Below are 20416 nucleotides of genomic sequence, written 5' to 3' on the forward strand. Positions count from 1 at the left end.
TTAATGAATTCGTGATGTGTGTGAAACTAGTGTACATGAATTGAATAGATTCATCAATAGTTATTTTAATTGCCTCATATTCACTAGTAAGCACATCTATCCTACTATCTTTTCCTTAGTGTCTTTATATCTTACTTCTAATTTTTCTCATATCTCTTTAGCATTTTTACAAGTCATTACCTTATTAAACTCATTAACGTCCAGTGCACAATATAGAAGGTTTATTGTAGTAGCATTTATTTGAACAGATTTCTAGTCATCTTCTGTGTACTCATCTTCAGTCTTAGGTACATTTACTTTATCAACTATTTTCATAGGAACATGATTTTCTTTAGAGACTATTCTCCACACTTTCCAATCAACATTTAAAAGATATATACTCATCCTTTGTTTCCAGTAGGTGTAATTTACACCGCGAAAAATTGGTGGTTTATTGGACGAGTGTCCCTCACCGAATGGGGTTACACCGATGTGTGTTATTGTGAACTTTTACAAAAATAACGGTTAAGTCTATGTAACCTTGCTCTGATATCAAATGTGAATTTTGGTGTTATCCCAAAAGGGGGGGGGTGTGAGTTGGATATTTTAAAAAATTAAGTACTTTAAGTTCTAATTTTGAAAACTTTCAATTACAAACTTGTAAGCTACTTACAACTAACTCAATGTTTTACAATTAATCAAGTTAATGTGTGTTTTTGTCAATTAATCAATTTTACCCAATTACTTTGTAGACTTACTATATATTTAAAACATGTACAATATTAACATAAATAAGTTTATGCGAAAATTAAATAGAGTCAAGGGTAAGAGAGATGCAAATTCAATTTTTACGAGGTTCGGCCTACGTCCTCACCTTGAGCAACCCACTCAAGGATTCCACTAAAAAAAACCCCGCTCCTTTAACTAGGACGGAGCTTCCCTTACAGTCTGCTGCTTACAAGAGGCATAACTTTCTCCTCACCCCTGGTTCACAACTCGAACCATGAATACAATATAAAGATTACAATTTCTGCAAAATCTCAAAATACTTCTAACCAAACTAATGAGTACAATAAAATTCCTAGTACATAATCATATGATAAAGCATGAAGCTCAATCCGTATGTAATGATAAGATCGTTATATAAATAATGAGATGCTTCATAAATTTATCCTTTAATCAATTCTTCCCAAAAATAATTTCTTAAAAATAAATGCTTTGGAGAACTTAAGGTTTGATGTCAGAACACTTTATGCAAGAATAAAAAATAAGATCCATTTAAAAATAATCTTGAATATTACGCAGATTTAATTCTTACTATCAAATAATTTATAACATTAAATCTTTGAATAAAAATATGACTTTGAGTATTGCAAAGATTTAAACAATATTTTTCATCAAAATATCCCTCAAGAATATGTATTTAGAAGCACTTAGAATTTGCAATCAAATAGTTTTTGTAATATCCAAATAGCAAATCTTTGAATGAAAATATAGATTCGATTATCTCAAGATTTTAGTTTTAGAAAATTTTTCTCAAGTATTTTATTCAATCAATGAATATAAAATACACAGCAATGATTTTTGCTCCCTAGAAAAATATTAAATATAATGAATATGGGAAACAAGAAAATAGAATTTGAATGCTCAAAATATTCAAATCTCAATACCAACGATGATTGCAAAATATGTTGGTGAATGCCTTTTGATCAACGTAACAAATGCCCGAAATTGATGTGAATGCTTTGGAGTGTAGGCAAGAAGTGTGTAATACGTTCAAAGCTCTCAGAATGTGGGCAAAAAGTTATGCTCTAGGGTTTAGAGATTAGGTTTATAAGTATTCTCGATAGTTGATCAAATCCTAGTTGTTAGATCATTTAGAATTTAATAATTTCGTCTGTGTCCGCGCTAAGACGCCATTCTACGCTGCGACATTCGTTGATGAGAGCACGCATTCGTCAATGAGTGCTCAACATTTATTCGTCGACGAGAACATGATTTCGTCGACAAGAGCACTGTCTGAGATTTTTGAACTCTCGATATTTTTCCGTTGACGAGAACCAGATCGTTCGTCGCCAAGTGGCCTTCATGCGTTCATCAACGTGGCCATGGGGTTCGTTGACGAGACATCTATATTTTAGATAAATTTGCCTCTAACATTCCATCCAACCTACAACAAATGTAAATAAATCTTTCATGAGATGCATGAGTCCTAAAGTCTGTCTAAGGTATATTTGAGTTTCAAATTATATCATATGAAATAAGTAAATACACTCAATTCTAAATACCCATTCCAATTAAAAATCTTGATCCCGAAGCTTGCATCTTCATCCTTTTGCTCTTTTGCTGTTCTAGTTCCATGAAATGTGACGGGTTGTATATGTTTTAAGTTCCTCATGACTTCCATGACTTCCTTATCTTTTATGCATGCTAAATAATGATCTTATTTACAATCTCAATGCACAGATCAAATGTCAAGTGATTTGTCATTATCAAATCAGAATTGGACTCATAGAATCAACAAGTATTTTGACCAATTAATGACTCAAAAATTTAAGAAAAATTCAGGGAAAAGGGTTGTTAAATAGCGAGCACCCAATTCAGAGGCAATTAATTGTGCCTCAAAATTGGTCGAACATTTGCATGCACATTTCCATTTTCTACAAAACCTTCATAAAATTTTTATGAAAGCTATGTATAGATCTTATCTATTCCTCCTAGATGACATGCTAATTCAAAGAACTAACATGTAAACGTGAGAAAAAGATGTAAAAGACATTGAAAAACATTTATCAAAATGCATTTTATGAGTAAAAAGATATTAAAACCAAAATTGGCTTTGCAATATGCATGCAGATCACTTCAAAGACACTATAATGGCACAAATGCATGAAACCATACAACAAACAACATGCCACATAAAGAAAACACAATAAAATGAACACATGCAGACATATGCACAATGTAAACTTTAAAAATTAAAATTGAAGAGTGATAGGACTAACCTGAATTTGTAAGGGCTAATATTTCAGAGTAGAAGATGCACTTAGAATATGCATACGCACCCCAAAGATTGAATAACTTATTTTCTTTAGCAAATTATTTTTTATTTTTATTTATTTTTTATTACATGGTTGATGTTTATTAATAACTTCTTTCTTGCGTTGAAAAAAAAAAAAAATGAAGTAAATGAAGTACTGCACCTAATTTTGTTTTATTCAACATATGATATTTTTATGGTTACTTAAATAGATAAATAAGTTGATTAATTATGTTTAAATAAAAAGGATCATAAATCAAACTATTTCTTGTAAAACAAATTACGGGTGTGAATGAGTCAAAATTACTCACAAGTTACGCGGACTTGACTTGACTTGATTCTATTCGAATTCGAGTCGAGTTCAAATTACTTGAGTATTTTAACAAGTCGAGTTCGAACTCAATAATAGTACTCAAATTGAGTCTCGAGTCTAATAGTAATTTGATTTTTTTATATATTTCATATAATATATATTTTATAAATATATTTAATTTCTAAGTACATTATATATATGTTCATATATATATTTAGTATTAATTTATAATTGAATCAAATTTAATTGAATTAAATTCAAATTTTATAAATTTGTAGTTAAATCAAGTTCGAATTTAATAATTGTGAAATCAATCAAATTCAAATCGAGTTTCGACTCGATTCGAATACCTAATAAATGGAACTATTAGTAATCCAATACATTCTAGCCCCGCCCATTTTTACCGTTACCCACCCATTTGACATAAGCAATTGTCGGGACTATTCTAAAATTATCACCCAATATCTTCTGAAACGGCTCAGTGCTGCCACCACCTACTCTTATCTCGTCTTCAACGTTACTCAGAGAGAGAGAGAGAGAGAGAGAATGCAATCCTCTATGCGCATGGCCGCGTTACCTGCTTCCCCTCCACTTTTGAAGCCGAACCACAGTTTTCTCTTGGGTGATTTTCTCACTTCCAAACCAGTTTCACCCATTAGAAGAAGAAGAAGAGCTTCTTTAACCACAAGAGCTCTGCTTCAAACTACAAAGGATTCAGCTCTAAAAGAGTTCCATGAACGAAGGGCTCTCAAGGTTTACCCAACACCTACTTCTAATTTTCTGTATTTTGTTGTTTTTCATCTTTTCAATTCGGGATATGTTTACTTGCTGAGGAAATATGGGAAAGTGAGCTATATTTCTTGGAATTTTTTGCTTTTAGCTCCGAGGAAAAGAAAAACTCATTTCTACCCAGGCAATTGGTCATGTAATTTTACAAAAATTAGTTTAGTTTATTCTGATTGGGAACCGAAAAAGCGTTCATATATGTTAGCTCTCAGTTTACATTTTCCTTTCTTTTTCTTCTGTTCCTCAGCAACCAAACGGAGGATTAGCTCGTAACTGCATCTTCGTGGCACGATTTCCTTTGAGCATTTTTTTCCTGTGAATTTGTAGTGCCAGATGGGTTACACGAGTATCCATATGCTATGCTATTTAGATGCATTTTGTGGGGTTTTGGTGATTACATTTCTGAGACCAACCATTGTACTTCTAGGAGAGGGTCTAACATGGTAGGAAGCAGCAGGGTCCAGAACCCAAGTAGAATTATTGATTTGACATGGGAAGAAGTTAACATTTGAGAAGTGTGTGGCTAAACACCTCAATCTTGTTAACACCGGAGGAGTCCAAAGGTATGCTTGATGCACATGGGTGAGCACCAACTTCACCCAAAAACTTAAGCCTTTTGAGTCTTAGGCTGTACCATGTATATAAGTACCATCAAATACTCACTTTTTCTAATGTGGGACAAACTTCATAAGTGGAATTCTCAACAATCTCCCCCTCACTTGTGAGTTCCAATTGCTCCCCCTTGAACGGAAGTCATCTTCTCCCTCGTGGGATAAATTCTCCAATAGTTTGCTCAAGTGGGCCATCTTACGTGTCTCAAATTGTATTCCAAATAGTGCTTCCAAACCAAACCTACCTCCCACGTCTTGATCATATTTGGATCCATCTTGGTAGCTTAAATTGTAGCGCCCTGACCCTTTCGATGGGCCCAGAGTGCCACTAAACATACATAACATACATTTTTCTGATATCATACATAAACAACCCACCCAAATAAGGGAAATCGGGTGTTCCATACTGAACTGCATAAACATATACAGCGGAAAACATACATCTTCTAATAAAACTTACCAGAGTTTCTAACTGTTTTTCATATACATCCATACATAACTGAAAACACAATTTGCTATATTTATACAATCCCCAAAAGATAGACACTGCATAAAATTTTACCACCTCTGACAATGACTGTCTACTATCTAACTCTGCCTGCCAGCACGCTAGGCTCAATCCCTCGGAGGACCTGAAACAACATTTGTATGCTAGAGTGAAACACTTCTCAGTAAGACGGATTATATTATTATTAGTGCGTGGCTAGCATGAGATTTCGTGTGTACATATATACTGCTAACATTTAAATGCATCTAATTGACATTTTAAAATCTGTACTGCTGCTCTGTAAATCTGAAAATACATACTGCTGGCTCAATATAGCCATTTCTACGGTAAATATGCTCATATAGGCCTAGAAGATACAACCTGTTCTGTAGGACTAGTGTCGTCACGCCATCACATACACGTGCGATTTACTTCCCCCTATAACGGGTTGTACGGCCCGAACGATAGACCTAGCAAATAGTAGGCCAACTAATGGTAAGTTAAACATAAAGTAGTACGATGGTGCCTACTTTCTCTCTATGCCCGAAGGCCTCCCAAAGGCTAAGTCATCCAAAATACTCCGTCGGATGGGGCCCTAGAATCACTCCTTTGGACAGTACTTTATCCAGGCCACCAGTCGCCTTTCCCATCCACACTCTATCTGAGCAGAGTGGTTGCACCCCTATATATATATAGTTACGGTACCGTGCTCTAACCATGAGATCATCATAATAGGGCTCTACTATCATATATGACAATTTACATCGTATAAAACTGTAATCATCATTCATTTAATAAAAACGTAATATAACATGCTCTGTACATAACTCTGTGAAACATCTGCTCGATACTGACTCGGTAAAAACCAGTGTATCATAAACTCGGCATTTAGCCTTCACATCTCATCTCATCTCATCTCTTGGCATATAGTTATCATATCTCTCATCTCGCTTACAGCCGTTACATATCAATATTACACAAAACCTGCTTATTTAATGTCAATTAAAAATATACTCATGTCACACAATTTTCTTCTAGTAACTCATACATAACTCAATTGCTTGAGAACATACATACTGCTACTAAAACGGGAGTATGAATATCTCCAGGTTGTTATTTTACTAAATATAGATATATAGCTAAATACGGGAAAATGGAGATAATCAACCTTACCGTATTTGGTTGATTTTCAAACAAGTCTTCGGTTTGAAATAACAACTTTCCAAAGGTGAAAAAGTTCATAAAGATTCATACTATACTTTAAAAATATCATAGTTAAATTTAAACAATTGGTTTGAAAATAAAGTCGGTTAACCGAACCCTAGGCCTGGAAACCCTAGAAAAGCCGTAACTGTTTATCTAAAAACCGTTTTAACATTTCAATCCGTTAGAACTCATAGACATAACTGAAATAATATAATTCCCTTACCTATTTCCTGAAAAACACCCGAGACGTTCGGAAATCAAACCCTACCTTTTTCCCGAAATTAAGAATCTACTCCGCTAGATTTGCAGATATTTGCTCCCTGATCCTCGTGATAACCTCCGATTGTTGAAACGGGTAACGAACGGCGAAGGATCAAAGAGAGAGAGAGAGAGAGAGTGTGGGCGTAGGTTCTAGAGAGGGAGGGAGAGATATTTTGATTTGTTTACCATTAAGCAATTGAAAATTTATTTATAGACCCCTTGACCCGGTCAAATTCATTGACGAAATGACGCCTTCGTCGATGAACCACATAAGTCCATTCATCGACGAAAGAAGGGCCTCATCGACGAATCCTAAACCTGATATTTTTCAGACGTTTTGGATCTCTTCGTCGACGAAATTTTGAATTTCAGTGACGAACCTCAGAAGGGCCTTCGTTGACGAGAACATGGAGTTCGTCGACGAAGCCTGCTGAAATCCCCTTTTTCCTTTTCTTATTTTCCTGGTTCAGGTCTCTGCATAAATGATCCTTCTTTAGCCTCGGTCACACACTCCCAAAACTAGAGTTATGAACCGTCGGCTTTGATACCACTTGTTAGGATCAGAGGAGTCCATAGGTAGACTTGATACACATAAGTGAACACCAATTTGACCCAAAAGCTTAAGCCTATTGGGTCTTAGGTTTAACCATGTATATAAGCACCCCTCATCCACTCAAATTTTCAAATGTGGGACAAGCTTACAAGTGAAATTCTCAACAATGTCCCCCTCACACATCGGGGTCTCTCTAGGAAAGGCAACCATTGGGGTCTCCTCCGGCATGGCACACTAGGGAGAATGTTGGTAAACCAAGCTCTGATACCTGTGTTGGATAGTCTAGGGTTTTCTTAATCCCAAAAGCTAGCTCAAAGAGTGAGGCTTTCCCTCACACTTAATAATTGACCACCAATCCCTTCCACAACCAATGTGGGATAACCCAACAATCTCCCTCTTACACATCCGGGTCTCTCCCGGTAAGGCAACATCGAGGTCTCCCTCGGCACGGCACATTAGGGAGAATGTTGGTGAACCAATCTCTGATACCAGTGTTAGGTGGTCTAGGGTCTTCTCAACCCCAAAAGTTAGCTCAAGTGAGGCTTTCCCTCACACTTAATAACTAACCATCAGCCCCTTCCACAACTAATGTGGGATAACCCAACAATCTTCCCCTCACACATCGGGGTCTCTCCCGACACGGCATACTAGGGAGAATGTTGATAAACCAGGCTCTGATACCAGTATTAGGTGGTTTAGGGTTTTCTCAACCCCAAAAGCTTGCTCAAGGAGTGAGGCTTTCCCTCACACTTAATAACTGACCACCAACCTCTTCCACAACCGATGTGGAATAACCCAACAAATCTATCAACAAAAATGGGTAAAGGCATTATAACTGCAAAATCCCACAATGGTATTCCCAGAATATTTGAATTCCTGGTGTGTGTGTGTGTGGCAACTCTAGGGATTGAATACATAGTATCACTTAGGATATTTTTTATTTTTAAATTTTTCAAAGAATAAGAAAAATTTTAGCTTATTTTTAAATTTTTCAAGATTCATATTAAAATGATGGAAAATAAAAAACTCATTTAAATGTGCAAAAATTATTTTTTATTTTTTATTTCTAGATTTCAAAATAATCACACACAAAAAAAAAATACTTATTTTTCAAATTTTCAAAAATTATATAGGGTAATACTTAGAATTATGGATTTTGGGACATGAATTTGGATGTGTGGATTTAGAAGAAATTTTATACATAATCTGTTAGATTACCACTTTACCCAGAAGCTTAAGCTATTAGGTTGTGGACACAACATGTGGAGAGATAAAGACACGATAATATCACCCATTATAGGAAATATAATATTCTTTTAAGTACCACACAAGAAACGCGAATAATGAGACTAGAACCCAAGGCCTCTTGGTAATTAGCTTTGATACCATGTTAGGCGGACGTCTTCTCAATCCCAAAGGCTAGCTCTTAAAAAAAAAACCATTATTGTTAGAAGAAAGTAAAAGAGAGAGAACTATACAAGAGGAAGTGAATATCACTTGGTGTACTTAGCTTACAAATTTGAGATGTATATATAGCTATACAAGACAGTGAGATTATCCTAACATTCCAATATGGGACTAAAACTATTCACTATGTTCAATACTCCCCCTCAAGCTGAAACGAAGATGTTGACAAGTTGAAACTTGGAGATAGCAGTCTGTAATAAATTTGAGCCAACATACTTGGTGAAGACATCAGCAACCTGGTCTTTGGACCAAGGAGATAAAGTGGGGAGAGATAATCAAGCAGTGCCTTAGGTATGAATGGAACGAGGGGTACCATCGGCAATGCGGACAGTACAAACCAACGAAGGGACAGGGGATGTAATGAGAGATGCCTCACCAGTCAAATGGTTGTTCGCCCCAAAGTCCAATATCCAAACGGGTGTGCCACTAGGCGTGCCAGACTTACTTAAGAGGGAAGTAGGGTTACCTACAGCAAAGGTGGCTGTAGAGGAGGATACAGTTGGTGTAACAAAGACAAGGAGGCTATTCTGAGACTGAATCTAAGTAAGTTGAGCCTGGAGCTAAGAGAAATCTGGAGTAGCAGGAGGTGCAGGAGTAAGAGAAGTTGGAGGTGCAGGAAAAGATTTTGCAACAGCTCTGATGTTAGAAGGTCCCCGACCTTTGCCACGACCACGACCATGAGAGGCTTGTTTGGAGTAACGCTCCTGCAGCTCTGGGTGGAAAATGAAGCAATCTTTAATGGTGTGATTATTCTGTTGGCAGTGCTAGCAGAATCGAGTCTTGCAGTCAACAGACCGAGCACCAGTAGGGGATGCAAGGGCAACTTGCTCGAGCACACTAGAAGAAGCAAATCCCGAAAGAAGACATCGTTACCAATCATCACCATCAATCATTGCAAATGCCTCGTACAAAGAGGGCACCGGGGATGTGTTCAAAATCTAAGTCCAAAGTGATTCGAATTCAAGTTTTAAACCCATCAAGAACTGATAAGTATGCCAACGATCCTAGCGCTTTACCTCAATAGCTGCTACCTCGGTAGGAAACTTATAAAGAGGCTCATACTGGGTGAGCTCCTCCCACCGAGACTGGAGATAGCCAAAGAACAGTCACAAATAAACCCAAAGAAGCTTGGGTCGCCTGGTGGAGCTCTCGATAAAGCTCAAAAATCAGAGCCTCACACCTTGTGTGGGCAAACATTTTGGTCAAGGCAAACCAAAGTCTATGAATAGTATCATGAAACATGAACATCCTGTAGAGGCAGTCTTCCATAGAAGCAAATATCCAACATAGGAAGACACAGTTGTCAATGGACCACTGTTGGTAGGTCGGATCAATAGTAGCAGGGCGAAACTCCAATCCTACCAACCACTCAGCCTTGCCACGGCCCCTAAGATATAAGCGAAGGGACTGTGACTAGGCATGAAAGTTGTCGCCATTCAGAAGAATGTTGGTGACCTTTTGAACAAGAGCAGTCTAAGCCAGAGATAAGTCAGGGCGTGGAAGTTTTAGAGAAGAAAAGGTGGATGTACTGTCTTTGATAGGCATATCACCGTCCTTTGATAGGCTGCAAAAGTATCAACGCAGCAAAGCAAAGCAAGTCGCTAGAAAAACCGCTAGGAAAAGGATGCCAGAAAATGCAAGAGTCGCTGGAAAAGCCACCGAAAGTCGACGAAAAAGGACAATGAAAGTCGTTGGAGTGTTAGGTAAAGGTGTCGGAAAAGTTGCTGAAGACGCTGAAAATGCTGCCGAAAAGTTGCCAAAAAGTTGCCAGAAGCTGCCACAAAGGGTAGCCGAAGTTGACGGGAAAGGCGCCGAAAAAGACACTGAAAAGTTGACAAAAAAAAAACGCTGAGAAGTTGCCAGAAAGTTGACAGAGTCACCAGAAAATTGTCGAAAGTCGCCGGAAAAGGTAGCCAGAGTTGCTGGGAAATTTGTCGAAGTCACCGGAAAAGCCACCGGAAAAATAGTAAGCTGAGTTTTCTGATGTACAAGATCCACTAAAAGTGACAAGTACAGAGCATACGACTCAACCTACTACCACTAAAGCTTTTTGATGCACAAGCTGCACATACGTGGCAAGTGCAGAGCATACAGCTCAATTGAGAACCCAGACCTTAATCAAGGAACCCAACCTTGCTCTGATACCAAGTTAAACAAATTAAAGTCGAATATCCGAATTTCATGCCTTATACGGAAACTAAAAGTTAGAAATCTTGAAAAATGATGAAAATATGTTTTCTAACTTTATTACATAAATTTGAAAATTTGGAAAGCAAGGTGGCATTATTGTAATTATTTGAAAAAATAGAAATGAAAATTAAAACTATTTTCACAAGCAAATAGTGTCAAAATTGTTTATTGTTGTTCATTTATTTCATACAAATTTTGCAAAAGTAAAAAATTAGCTAACATTTATATTTTTTTTAGAGAACTAAAATAAAAAATAAAAATTATTTTTCAAAATTAATCGGCCCATATTATTTCAGGTTACTATTGTGATTTATTTGAAGGTGATGATCCATCATTGGATAAAATGTGAGTCTTAACTGCTACTTGATGATATAAAATCAGCTTAATGTCTTACAATATTAGGGCATTTGGATTATTAACTATAACATATCATACTGGTTCCTGTTAGTGTCGGACGAGTCCATGGGTAGTCTTGACACACATGGGTGAGCACAGGGTCGGCTCTGCCTTTAGGCAGTTGAGGCGCCTGCCTAGGGCCCAAAAAATTTTGGGGCCCCCAATTTTTTTTTAAATATAATAATATAATTTTTGGGTCCCAAAATTTTTTTTAATTAAATAATGTTAACATTATTTATTATGCTCTATTCCCATAATTGACTTCCCAACTAACAAATAAATGAAATTATATTTTAAAATGTAAAATAAATACAATTTAATTATTTTTTTTTTCAAATCTTATTGACTTCCCAACTAACAATTTTATTATATTTCTAATTATCTATTACTCTCATCTCTCTAAAAATTTTTTTTCATCTCTCACACTTTCTCACTCTCATCTCTTGGTCTCTCTATGATTTTTGCTCCGACTCTTGTGTTCATCATTTTCGGGCCTTCAATTCTCTGTAATTTTTATCAACTCTAATTTTGATTTCAATGTTTGTGTATTATTTTTCTATTATTTTCACTCTGAATTTTTTTTTTTTTTTTCTTAGATTTTGGAAGCTTTGAGGTTAGAGCGTTGTATCTGACAAAAATCCGATATCTCTAAAGTCTCGCTCGTCGATTGATTTGCAATAATAATAATAATCAGGTTATATTGTTTCAATCTATTATTTTTATAGATTTATTAAATTTATTTTTATTTGTTTACATAATTTGTCAATTTATAGTTAGTGTTAATTTTGAAATTTAATCATGTCAACGAGAAAATATGAATCCGGATATGAAAAACGAAGAAAGAAAAAAAAAATAGAAGAATTAGTGTCATCTCAAATCATTCGCCTAGGGTCCCATATTGTGAAGAGCCGGCCTTGGGTGAGCACTAACTTGACCCAAAAGTTTATAAACACCCATCATCCACTCTATTTTTGTTGGTAAAGTAACAAGACAACTAGCACAATGGATAAATATTTCCCAAAAATTAAATTTATGACGAGTAAAAATAACCAACCAACAATAATAATAAATCACACATCACAATAGGAACACCACTATTTTTAACGTGGAAAATCCCTCTAATGTGAAAGGTAAAAGCACTACAATCACCAAAAATGCTCACAAACTTAGAGCAAAAAGGGTTTCCAAAAGAATCGCGATAAAATAAGAATGAGCGGAAAGAAGTCACTCAAACGCAGTTACTGTCATACTACAAAATCAGGTCGCCTAAAGCTCTGAAACAGATCTCCACCATCCAAATCGAAGGTCGACAAATCTCGAACGAGCTCTCCAAATTTCAGCAAAATCGGACCACAAAAGATCTTCCACACTGCCACACACACAGTTGCACACACTGTTGCAGCACACACCTCTTTTTTTTTTTTTTTTTCCTCTTCTTATAGCGGCACTCCACTGCCGCCTCTTTAATTTGCCCTAACGGGCTAACAAGACATATGGACTTCCTTTTTATTATTATTATTATTATGTGGGCTGAATCCAACAATTTTTTCAATATGGGACAAACTCACAAGTAGAATTCTCAACATTTCCCACATTATCCTTTGGTCCTTTCTCTATGATTTATGAAATTGAACCGAGCAATTCAAATTTTGTCGAATCATAAATGTGCCCTGATTAACGTAAGAGACCCAATTTATCATAGACCATCAGTTTCAAATCTTTGACATACCCATGTGTTGAATTGGACAATTTGTATACCACCTATAATGCGGTTATTTTCTTGAAGTTTGTACATATCCATCCAGCGTTTGCCATTGCTGACTAACTTTTGAAAGTTTTTTTCTTTTTAATTGCTTTTGTTTTTACAAATATATGGTGACTGCATTTTTGGCAATCTCTAAATTTATCAGAATTTTTTTATGCAATTGCTTCCTTTTGTACAGATAATCTCTGGCTTGCAGAATTTTAACAAGGACAATGTTGTTTCTGTTGTAACTGCTGCAGATAAGGTTGGTTTCATTTTATGAGTTACCCCCAACTACATTTTTATTAGTGAACTATAAAATGGCAACATTAATGTTGATAGGAAAATTTAGCTTCTCACAGGAAATTGATCAAATTATGTTATAATTATTTCAACAATACATCTATTGTTCATTAACTTTTTTTATGTGCTTTTTGCTTGCATTTCATAAAGATCTCTTTAGATATTTGCATGCAAGTTTATCTCTTAAATATTTATGCCCTTTGATCAATTGTTGGGCTTTAATATCTTTTTCTAAGAAAACATTCCAGCTTGACACTATTTTACCCTTTCAGTTCTCCTCATTGCTTTGTACTGAAGAGCACAATTCATGTAACTGACTGTTTCATGTACAAACTCATTCATTTTTTCTTTTCTTTTCTTTCTTTTTTTGGTACATGAAAGCATCAGTTACTGCTAATATGATATTTTGTAAGTGGAGCTATTAGTGTCTACTATATGATTAATCAAGACTTTTTTTTTAGCTCAGTTGGTTGTTTGAAATCTGAAGATATATGGGAATACAATGAAATAATGGAAAAGCTTAAATTTACAGATCAAATTTTACGTCTAGCAAAAAAATTGCTTCACAGAAAAAATTATAGATTAAAACAATTTGAAAAAAATAAAATAAAATAAAATATTGATCGAAACAAATCAAAAAGAACAGATAAGAAACACATGCATCACATGGCAACCCAATCTCTGAGCTGATTGGGTTGGAATCATTCCCAACCATTCCCAATTTCTGTGAGTTTCCAAATCTGCAATCACTGAGAAACCCAAAATCAGAACCCAACCAACCAAGACTCCAGTGGTTGAATGCCATGCTAGATGAGACCAAATTTCCAAGAGAGATGGAAAAGACCATTAATATTGATGTCATTGTTGGTTGTCCTATCGCAGTCGACATCATTGTCAATCATCGGAAGTTGTTGCCTTGTGGGGGAAACATGGAGGCAATGAGGAGGTTGGTGTTTGTGGGAGAGTTAGGAGTGTCAATGTGATTCGTTTAAGTGAGGAATGGATGTCTGACCAAATTAGAGGACCTCAGAGCTTGCTATTCCATTTGAACCTGTATGCACCAGTTTATGGGATAAGTTCAGTTTCTGATCAAGACGAAACCAGAGTAGTGTCTGGTTTAGCAGAAGCCAATCTAGTTCACTTTTAAAAAGGCTGTTTCATATATGTGGTCAGACTTTATGTTATTTATGTTTCATTTACATTCATCATGGTTATCATCAACAACAACAGGACCATTCAGGTTATGGCAGGCTGCATGTATCAAATTTATACGTAAATTCAATGTAAAGCTATAACAACAACAAAAACCAACCTTAAGTCCCAATATGTGAGGTCGGCTGTACGAATCTTTTTCTACCAATTCACATGCCCAAGGGCATTTTCCTCAACTAACTTCAAAGGCTGTTAAATCTTTTTTCACTATTTCATTCCAAATTATTTTAGGTCTACCCTTACCTCTTCTAGTGTCATTCTCAATAACTAACTCACTCCCTCTCACCAGTGCACTGCTTCACCTACATTTCAAACGTCCGAACCATCTAAGTCATTCTTCCATTATCTTATCTTCTATCGATGTTATGCCTTATTTATTGTGAATCTGTTCATTCCTTAGTTTATCATTTAATGTTATACCACTCATCCACCTTAGCATTCGCATTTCAACAAATTGTTATTTTTTAGATATATTATTTCTTAGTTGCCCAACATTTTGATCTTTATAGCATGGCTGGTCTTACAACCGTCTTATAAAACTTTCTTTTTAATTTTAATGGTATATTTTACAATCATACAGCACACTCAAAGCACTCCTTTATTTTACCCAACCTACTTTAACTCTATATACTACATCCTTTTTCATTTCTCCTTCAACTTGCATAATAGATCCAAGATAACAAAAGCTACTTGTGCAATTGATTTCTTGATTGTCAAGTTTAGTCTTATCTTCAATATTCCTCCTTACATGGCTGAAATTACATTTCATATATTTTGTTTTATTTCTACTTATCTTAAAACCTCTAGACTCTAAAATTTTTCTGCTATATCCTAACTTTGATTATGACCCACCTTTCATCAATCAAAACAATATCATCTAAAAGCAGCATACTCAATAGGATCTCATTCTGGATACTTCTTGTTAGTTCATCAAACACTAAAGCAAACAGGTAAGGACTTAAAGTTGAACCTTGATGTACACCTATTGTGATTATAAATTCTATAGACTCTCCTCCTGAAGTCCTAACGCTAGTCATTACTGTTTCATACATATCCTTAATGAGTCAGTGACATCAATATATCTACTATATACTCCCTTCTTTTCAAAACCCGCTATAGAACTTCCTGTACTCTATCATGTGTTTTTTCTAAGTTAATAAAAAAACATATACAAGTCCTCTTCTTTTCCCTGAACTTTTCTATTAATCGTCTTAGAAGATCTATTACAGAAGGTTCTTTTATGAATTTCTTTATTATGTCTAATCAGTTGTGTAGGGTGGAGCAACTCATGTGGATATAGCATGCGACCCAGAGTTGGTAAAGCTAGCCACAAGCTTGACTTCTCTTCCGGTAAATTCATACCCAAAATTGAATTTCAATCATTGTGCTTCATTGCAGTTGGATGGAGAGAACTCTTATTATTATGGTCATTGTCTTGTCGTTTTTACAAATGTCGCCTATGAAAACAAGCATGAAATAAGATTCTAACTCATCAAATTAATATATCAATTTTGGAGGGAGTCTTAGTTGACATATTGTGACAATTTTTTTTAAATGAGTAATTTTTAAGTCTTGGATGATTCCGAAAAAAAAAGAGAGTCAGTTCATTTGCTGCCCATGCCAGACATAAAATTTGGGAATTATTGCATTGGCATTTCCTACATTGATTTCTACGAAAACTCTCAGCAATGAGAGTATACTTGTTTTTTCTATTAGACATATGGACTAAATAATATTTATAATTTTTAAAACCAGGATCTACATATGACTTGTCTGGGCCTCTAGTTCAATCAACGCTTTGACTAGATTAGGTCATATGATTTTCTCCATTATTTTGGTAAATTAATACACTAAAGGAGAATGGTTTTAACTCCAGTTGCCCTGGATAATTTTGTATTCCTTTATAAAGCAAAAGTGCCTCATTTTTGCAGGTTTGTGTTTCTTCTGTGGATCCAGCAGCATTCCCAGGTGCTGTTGAAGCAGGGGCACTGATGGTGAGGCCCACAAGCTTGTTTACTGTATGTTGTACTTCAGTCCATGAGTGCACAAAAATTATCCTGTCCATCAATGACAGGGCCATTTGAATTGGGAAGAAACCCAAAATATGACTTGAATATTGATTTTTGCAGGTGGAGATTGGAAACTACGATTCATTTTATGATATGGGCATGGTTTTCTCTCCAGAGCAGGTAACAAAAATTTAGTAGAACACTGAAAAAGGTTTCTTAAAAGCCATTTTCATTTAAATTTGTGTATAAACTGGAGGTAGGTTAAGTAAAATGCAAAGAATCAAGCAGTGCAGGCCCCCGCCAAAGTAGTACTTGTCCAATAATTGGTATAACTAGTGTCTCAAACTTAAAAAATTGTTAATTAAGATAACAGAACTAGCGATGGAAGCTTATACTAGCAGGACATAGACTGGCATTACTAAGTGCTAGGGGGCATTTAAAATGATCAGATATGAAAGAATTAGTCCTAAGAAAAAACAAATTAGGTCATATAATAGACTAACTGAGACAGTCAAGAAAAGAGAACCAATTGATATGTCTATTGCCTCAAATATTTAGTTCTAGGTCAATTTCATGCTCATCAGATTTCCAGAATCTCCCTTCATTCAAGAAACCTGATATAATCTATAGTGCTATGTGGTTCTTACTGTTGAAAAGATATTTTCGCAGATTTTTTTTTTTTAAATTCTCTTTCACATCATTTACAGGTTCTGAAACTAACAAAGGAGACTAGGAGGGTTCTTCCATCTGTGGCCCTATCAGTCACTGTGCCTCACACTTTAAGCCTCCCAGACCAGGTTACAAGCTGCACTTTAACTCGTGATTGTAAACCTGTATTGGCATCAGTTCATGATTTGACATTTTCATAACCAACAGACCAAGCTTGCAGAGCTTCTGGAACAGGAAGGTGTTGACATTATCCAAACAGAAGGAGGGAAATGTTCTAACCCTTCAAAATCTGGTGTTCTAGGTTTGATTGAGAAGGTAAGATGAAAGAAACCTTACTGGATGCTATATATGTGCATGTGAGACATATTCTAGGGTAAGTTCTTGAATGCACATTTGCATGCACATTGCAAAAAAAAGATGGCAAAACTAGCAGAGGAAACATTAACTTGGGGGAGAAAAAAGAGGATAAATTTGTCCAGTGTTCTGGGCTAAGTTAAAAGGGCTTGGTACCTTACAACACTTCTGCTGGAGCAATTGGTTGCGACTTACTGCAAACTGCTTTTTGAATGACATGGAGAGATCAGATCAGAGTGTTCATCTAGGAATCGCTATTGCAATAAGTTCCAAATTTCCAGGTTTTCTCCTATGAAAAGTTAGTTGTTTGAGTGAATAAGCCACTTTTATCTAAACCTTCAATATTTCTTGGATGATTTAGCTAAACACTGTGTGAAATTTCTCCACCCTCGAAGAAACTATCATACATTTATTTCAACATCATGAAAGCCCTCATATGCATGCACTCTAGTATGAAATATTTAACTCTTGCCTGGGATTAAAGCTATGGCAAACATTAAAGAATTTAGAATGAAATAGAGGTAACTTTAAAAATATCTTGTTAGATTTCAATTTTGTAAAGGAAAATACTCTACATAAAAAAAAAAAAAAAAGTTTTAACAAACTTATTTAAATAAGACAAAACTATACACTTTTGTTTTGGAGAAGAGCAAATGACCTTGTCCCATTCGGGCTATGCGTAGTTTTTGGGGGGGGGGGGGGGGGAAGGGAATTTTATGACTTCATTTTTTTTATAGCATGAGTCATTTGTAAGGCACATTGTCAGGTGGTGGTATATTATGAATAACAATTGTTTTGCTATTGTGATACTTTTAGGCAACCCCAACGCTGGCTGCAGCATATGCTATTTCACAGGCTGTCAAGATTCCTGTTATGTGTTCATCGGGACTAAGTGCTGTTACGGCGCCAATGGCCATCGCAGCAGGGGCTGCTGGTGTGGTATGTAGCCCTGGCATTGCTGCTGTGGTAGAATTTTTTCCTTCTATCTTTGAAGAATCAGATTATACCAACGGCATAACTGCAAGGGCAGCAAGACAACTGAACTGTAGTATTGTTTGAGATGAGGTTAATTATGCATCGTTTTCCAAATGCAGGGCGTGGGCTCGGCAGTCAACAAGCTAAATGACGTTGTTGCAATGATAGCTGAGGTTAGAAGTATTGCTGATTCTATAGGCGCATCTGCTGATAGGCATACCAAGTCTAAAGAGAGGACCTTGAGAAGTCTCTAGCATGTGCAATTTCATGTGTGTGTTTGTTTGGATAAAAATGGCTTGAGAACATCTAATTTTTTTTTTTTGCTGGAATATAAACAAGCTGTGATCGGTGGCATGCCTAAAAGTATTATAGATCATCAGTTTGTAATGTTCTAAAATATATACAAGAGGTTCCTCTTGTAGATACGAAAAGATGGTCCAAATGGAGAGATCCTTGCAGGGTGTTGCGTGCTTTGTGTGGTTTTTGGTTTCTAGCCCGAGTCTTCCACTAGGCACTGGATTCACAGTTGCTTTCTAAACAAAGCTCGTGTTTCTAAATTTCCATCAATTCATTGTTAAAGAAGGTTCAGAAAGTAGGGTTTCTTTTCTTGTTGAAAACATCTATATTTTTTTCAGAAAAATTTTCAGTACAAAAACTTGGAAAACGTCTTTTAATCGGTTTTCAACTAGTATCTTCGTATTTGAGTAAATTAGGGAAGTATATAAATATAGAAGATTGTATATATTGAGAGAGATTCTATTAGGAGATTGTTTCCGTATTTAGATTTTCTAATTGTATTATAAATATTGTATATCAGTATTTACATAGATTATTCAAGAAATACAAAAATTCCATTTTGTTTTTATGGTATCAGAGTTAGGGTTTCTAAACCTTAACTAATAATGGCAGATGGTGCTGTCAACAAGAGAGGGTCGAGCTCCTTAGAAACTCTCAATGGCGACTCTGAAACCACCTCCATCGTGGGTTCGCATGGGCTAGACAACTTGGCCTTTCTACTCTCAGTGGAGAAATTGAACAGAAAAAATTCCCATGAATGGGCTTAGTCCATGTGATTGAAGGCAAAAGAAGGTTAGGATACCTTATCGACAAAAGGAAGAAGCCCACCTCAACCGACGTCGCAGCTCTGCAAAAATGGAAGTCCGAGAATTCCATGGTGGCGTGGCTCATAAATTCGATGAAACCCTCAATCGGCAAGATTTACTTGTTCTTGTTGGGAATTAACAACAATTTCCCGAAACCTGTGAGAAACAAAATAGAGAAAGAATACACACCAAAGAAAAATCAATCACACGCACAAGACAGTATTTACGTGATTCGGCAATTTTGCCTACATCCACGGAGTTATAGGGATTTCACTATTATCAGAAAGAAAATATAAAAAGTGCGGCGGTACAATTCTCTCTCTCTCTCGCTCTCTTGTAAAGTGTGACCGCTTAACCTAATCACCCAACAACAATCGTTTTATATGCTGCACATAGGGTTTCGAATTTGCTACAAAACAGGCCCACAAAGAAAAATCGAGTCATCATCCAGATCGAATGCAATTAGGCTCTTCAAAGTCCAACAAATCTCCCACTTGGAGACTAGTTCAATCACCAATATTAACCGCAATCCTCCAAATGAACAATCCCTCATCCCTGCAACTCATCCTCACGTCCTCAAGCTAGAAGACCAATTGAAGTTGCACACAGCTTTAGCTTCTCAATAGTGACACCCTTAGCCAACATGTCTATCGAGTTCTTAGATCCACATATCTTCTCAAATATTACCAACTTATCTTCAACAAGGTAACGGATAAACTGGTATTTTGTCTATATATGCTTCGACTTTGAATGAAAAA

The 20416-nt window shown here is 36.0% G+C and overlaps 1 protein-coding gene across 2 annotated transcripts; it reads left to right on the forward strand.

Moving 5' to 3' along the window:
* Window positions 1-3785: 3785 nt before the first annotated feature.
* On the forward strand, window positions 3786-19028 carry LOC131144310 (uncharacterized protein ycf23-like). Of its 2 annotated transcripts, XM_058092868.1 has the most exons (9): window positions 3786-4085; window positions 13233-13298; window positions 15824-15898; window positions 16480-16542; window positions 16678-16737; window positions 17265-17354; window positions 17434-17541; window positions 18397-18519; window positions 18675-19028. In XM_058092868.1, the coding sequence occupies exons 1-9, from the start codon at window positions 3879-3881 to the stop codon at window positions 18807-18809; spliced, it is 927 nt and encodes a 308-aa protein (XP_057948851.1). In that variant the 5' UTR covers window positions 3786-3878; the 3' UTR covers window positions 18810-19028. The 2 variants fall into 2 exon arrangements, with proteins under 2 accessions (XP_057948851.1, XP_057948852.1); XM_058092869.1 differs by lacking the exon at window positions 15824-15898 and having other exon boundaries at window positions 3789-4085.
* The last annotated feature ends 1388 nt before the right edge of the window (window positions 19029-20416 follow it).

The sequence above is a fragment of the Malania oleifera genome, chromosome 12, assembly GCF_029873635.1.
Source record: "Malania oleifera isolate guangnan ecotype guangnan chromosome 12, ASM2987363v1, whole genome shotgun sequence".
Lineage (NCBI taxonomy): Eukaryota > Viridiplantae > Streptophyta > Magnoliopsida > Santalales > Ximeniaceae > Malania > Malania oleifera.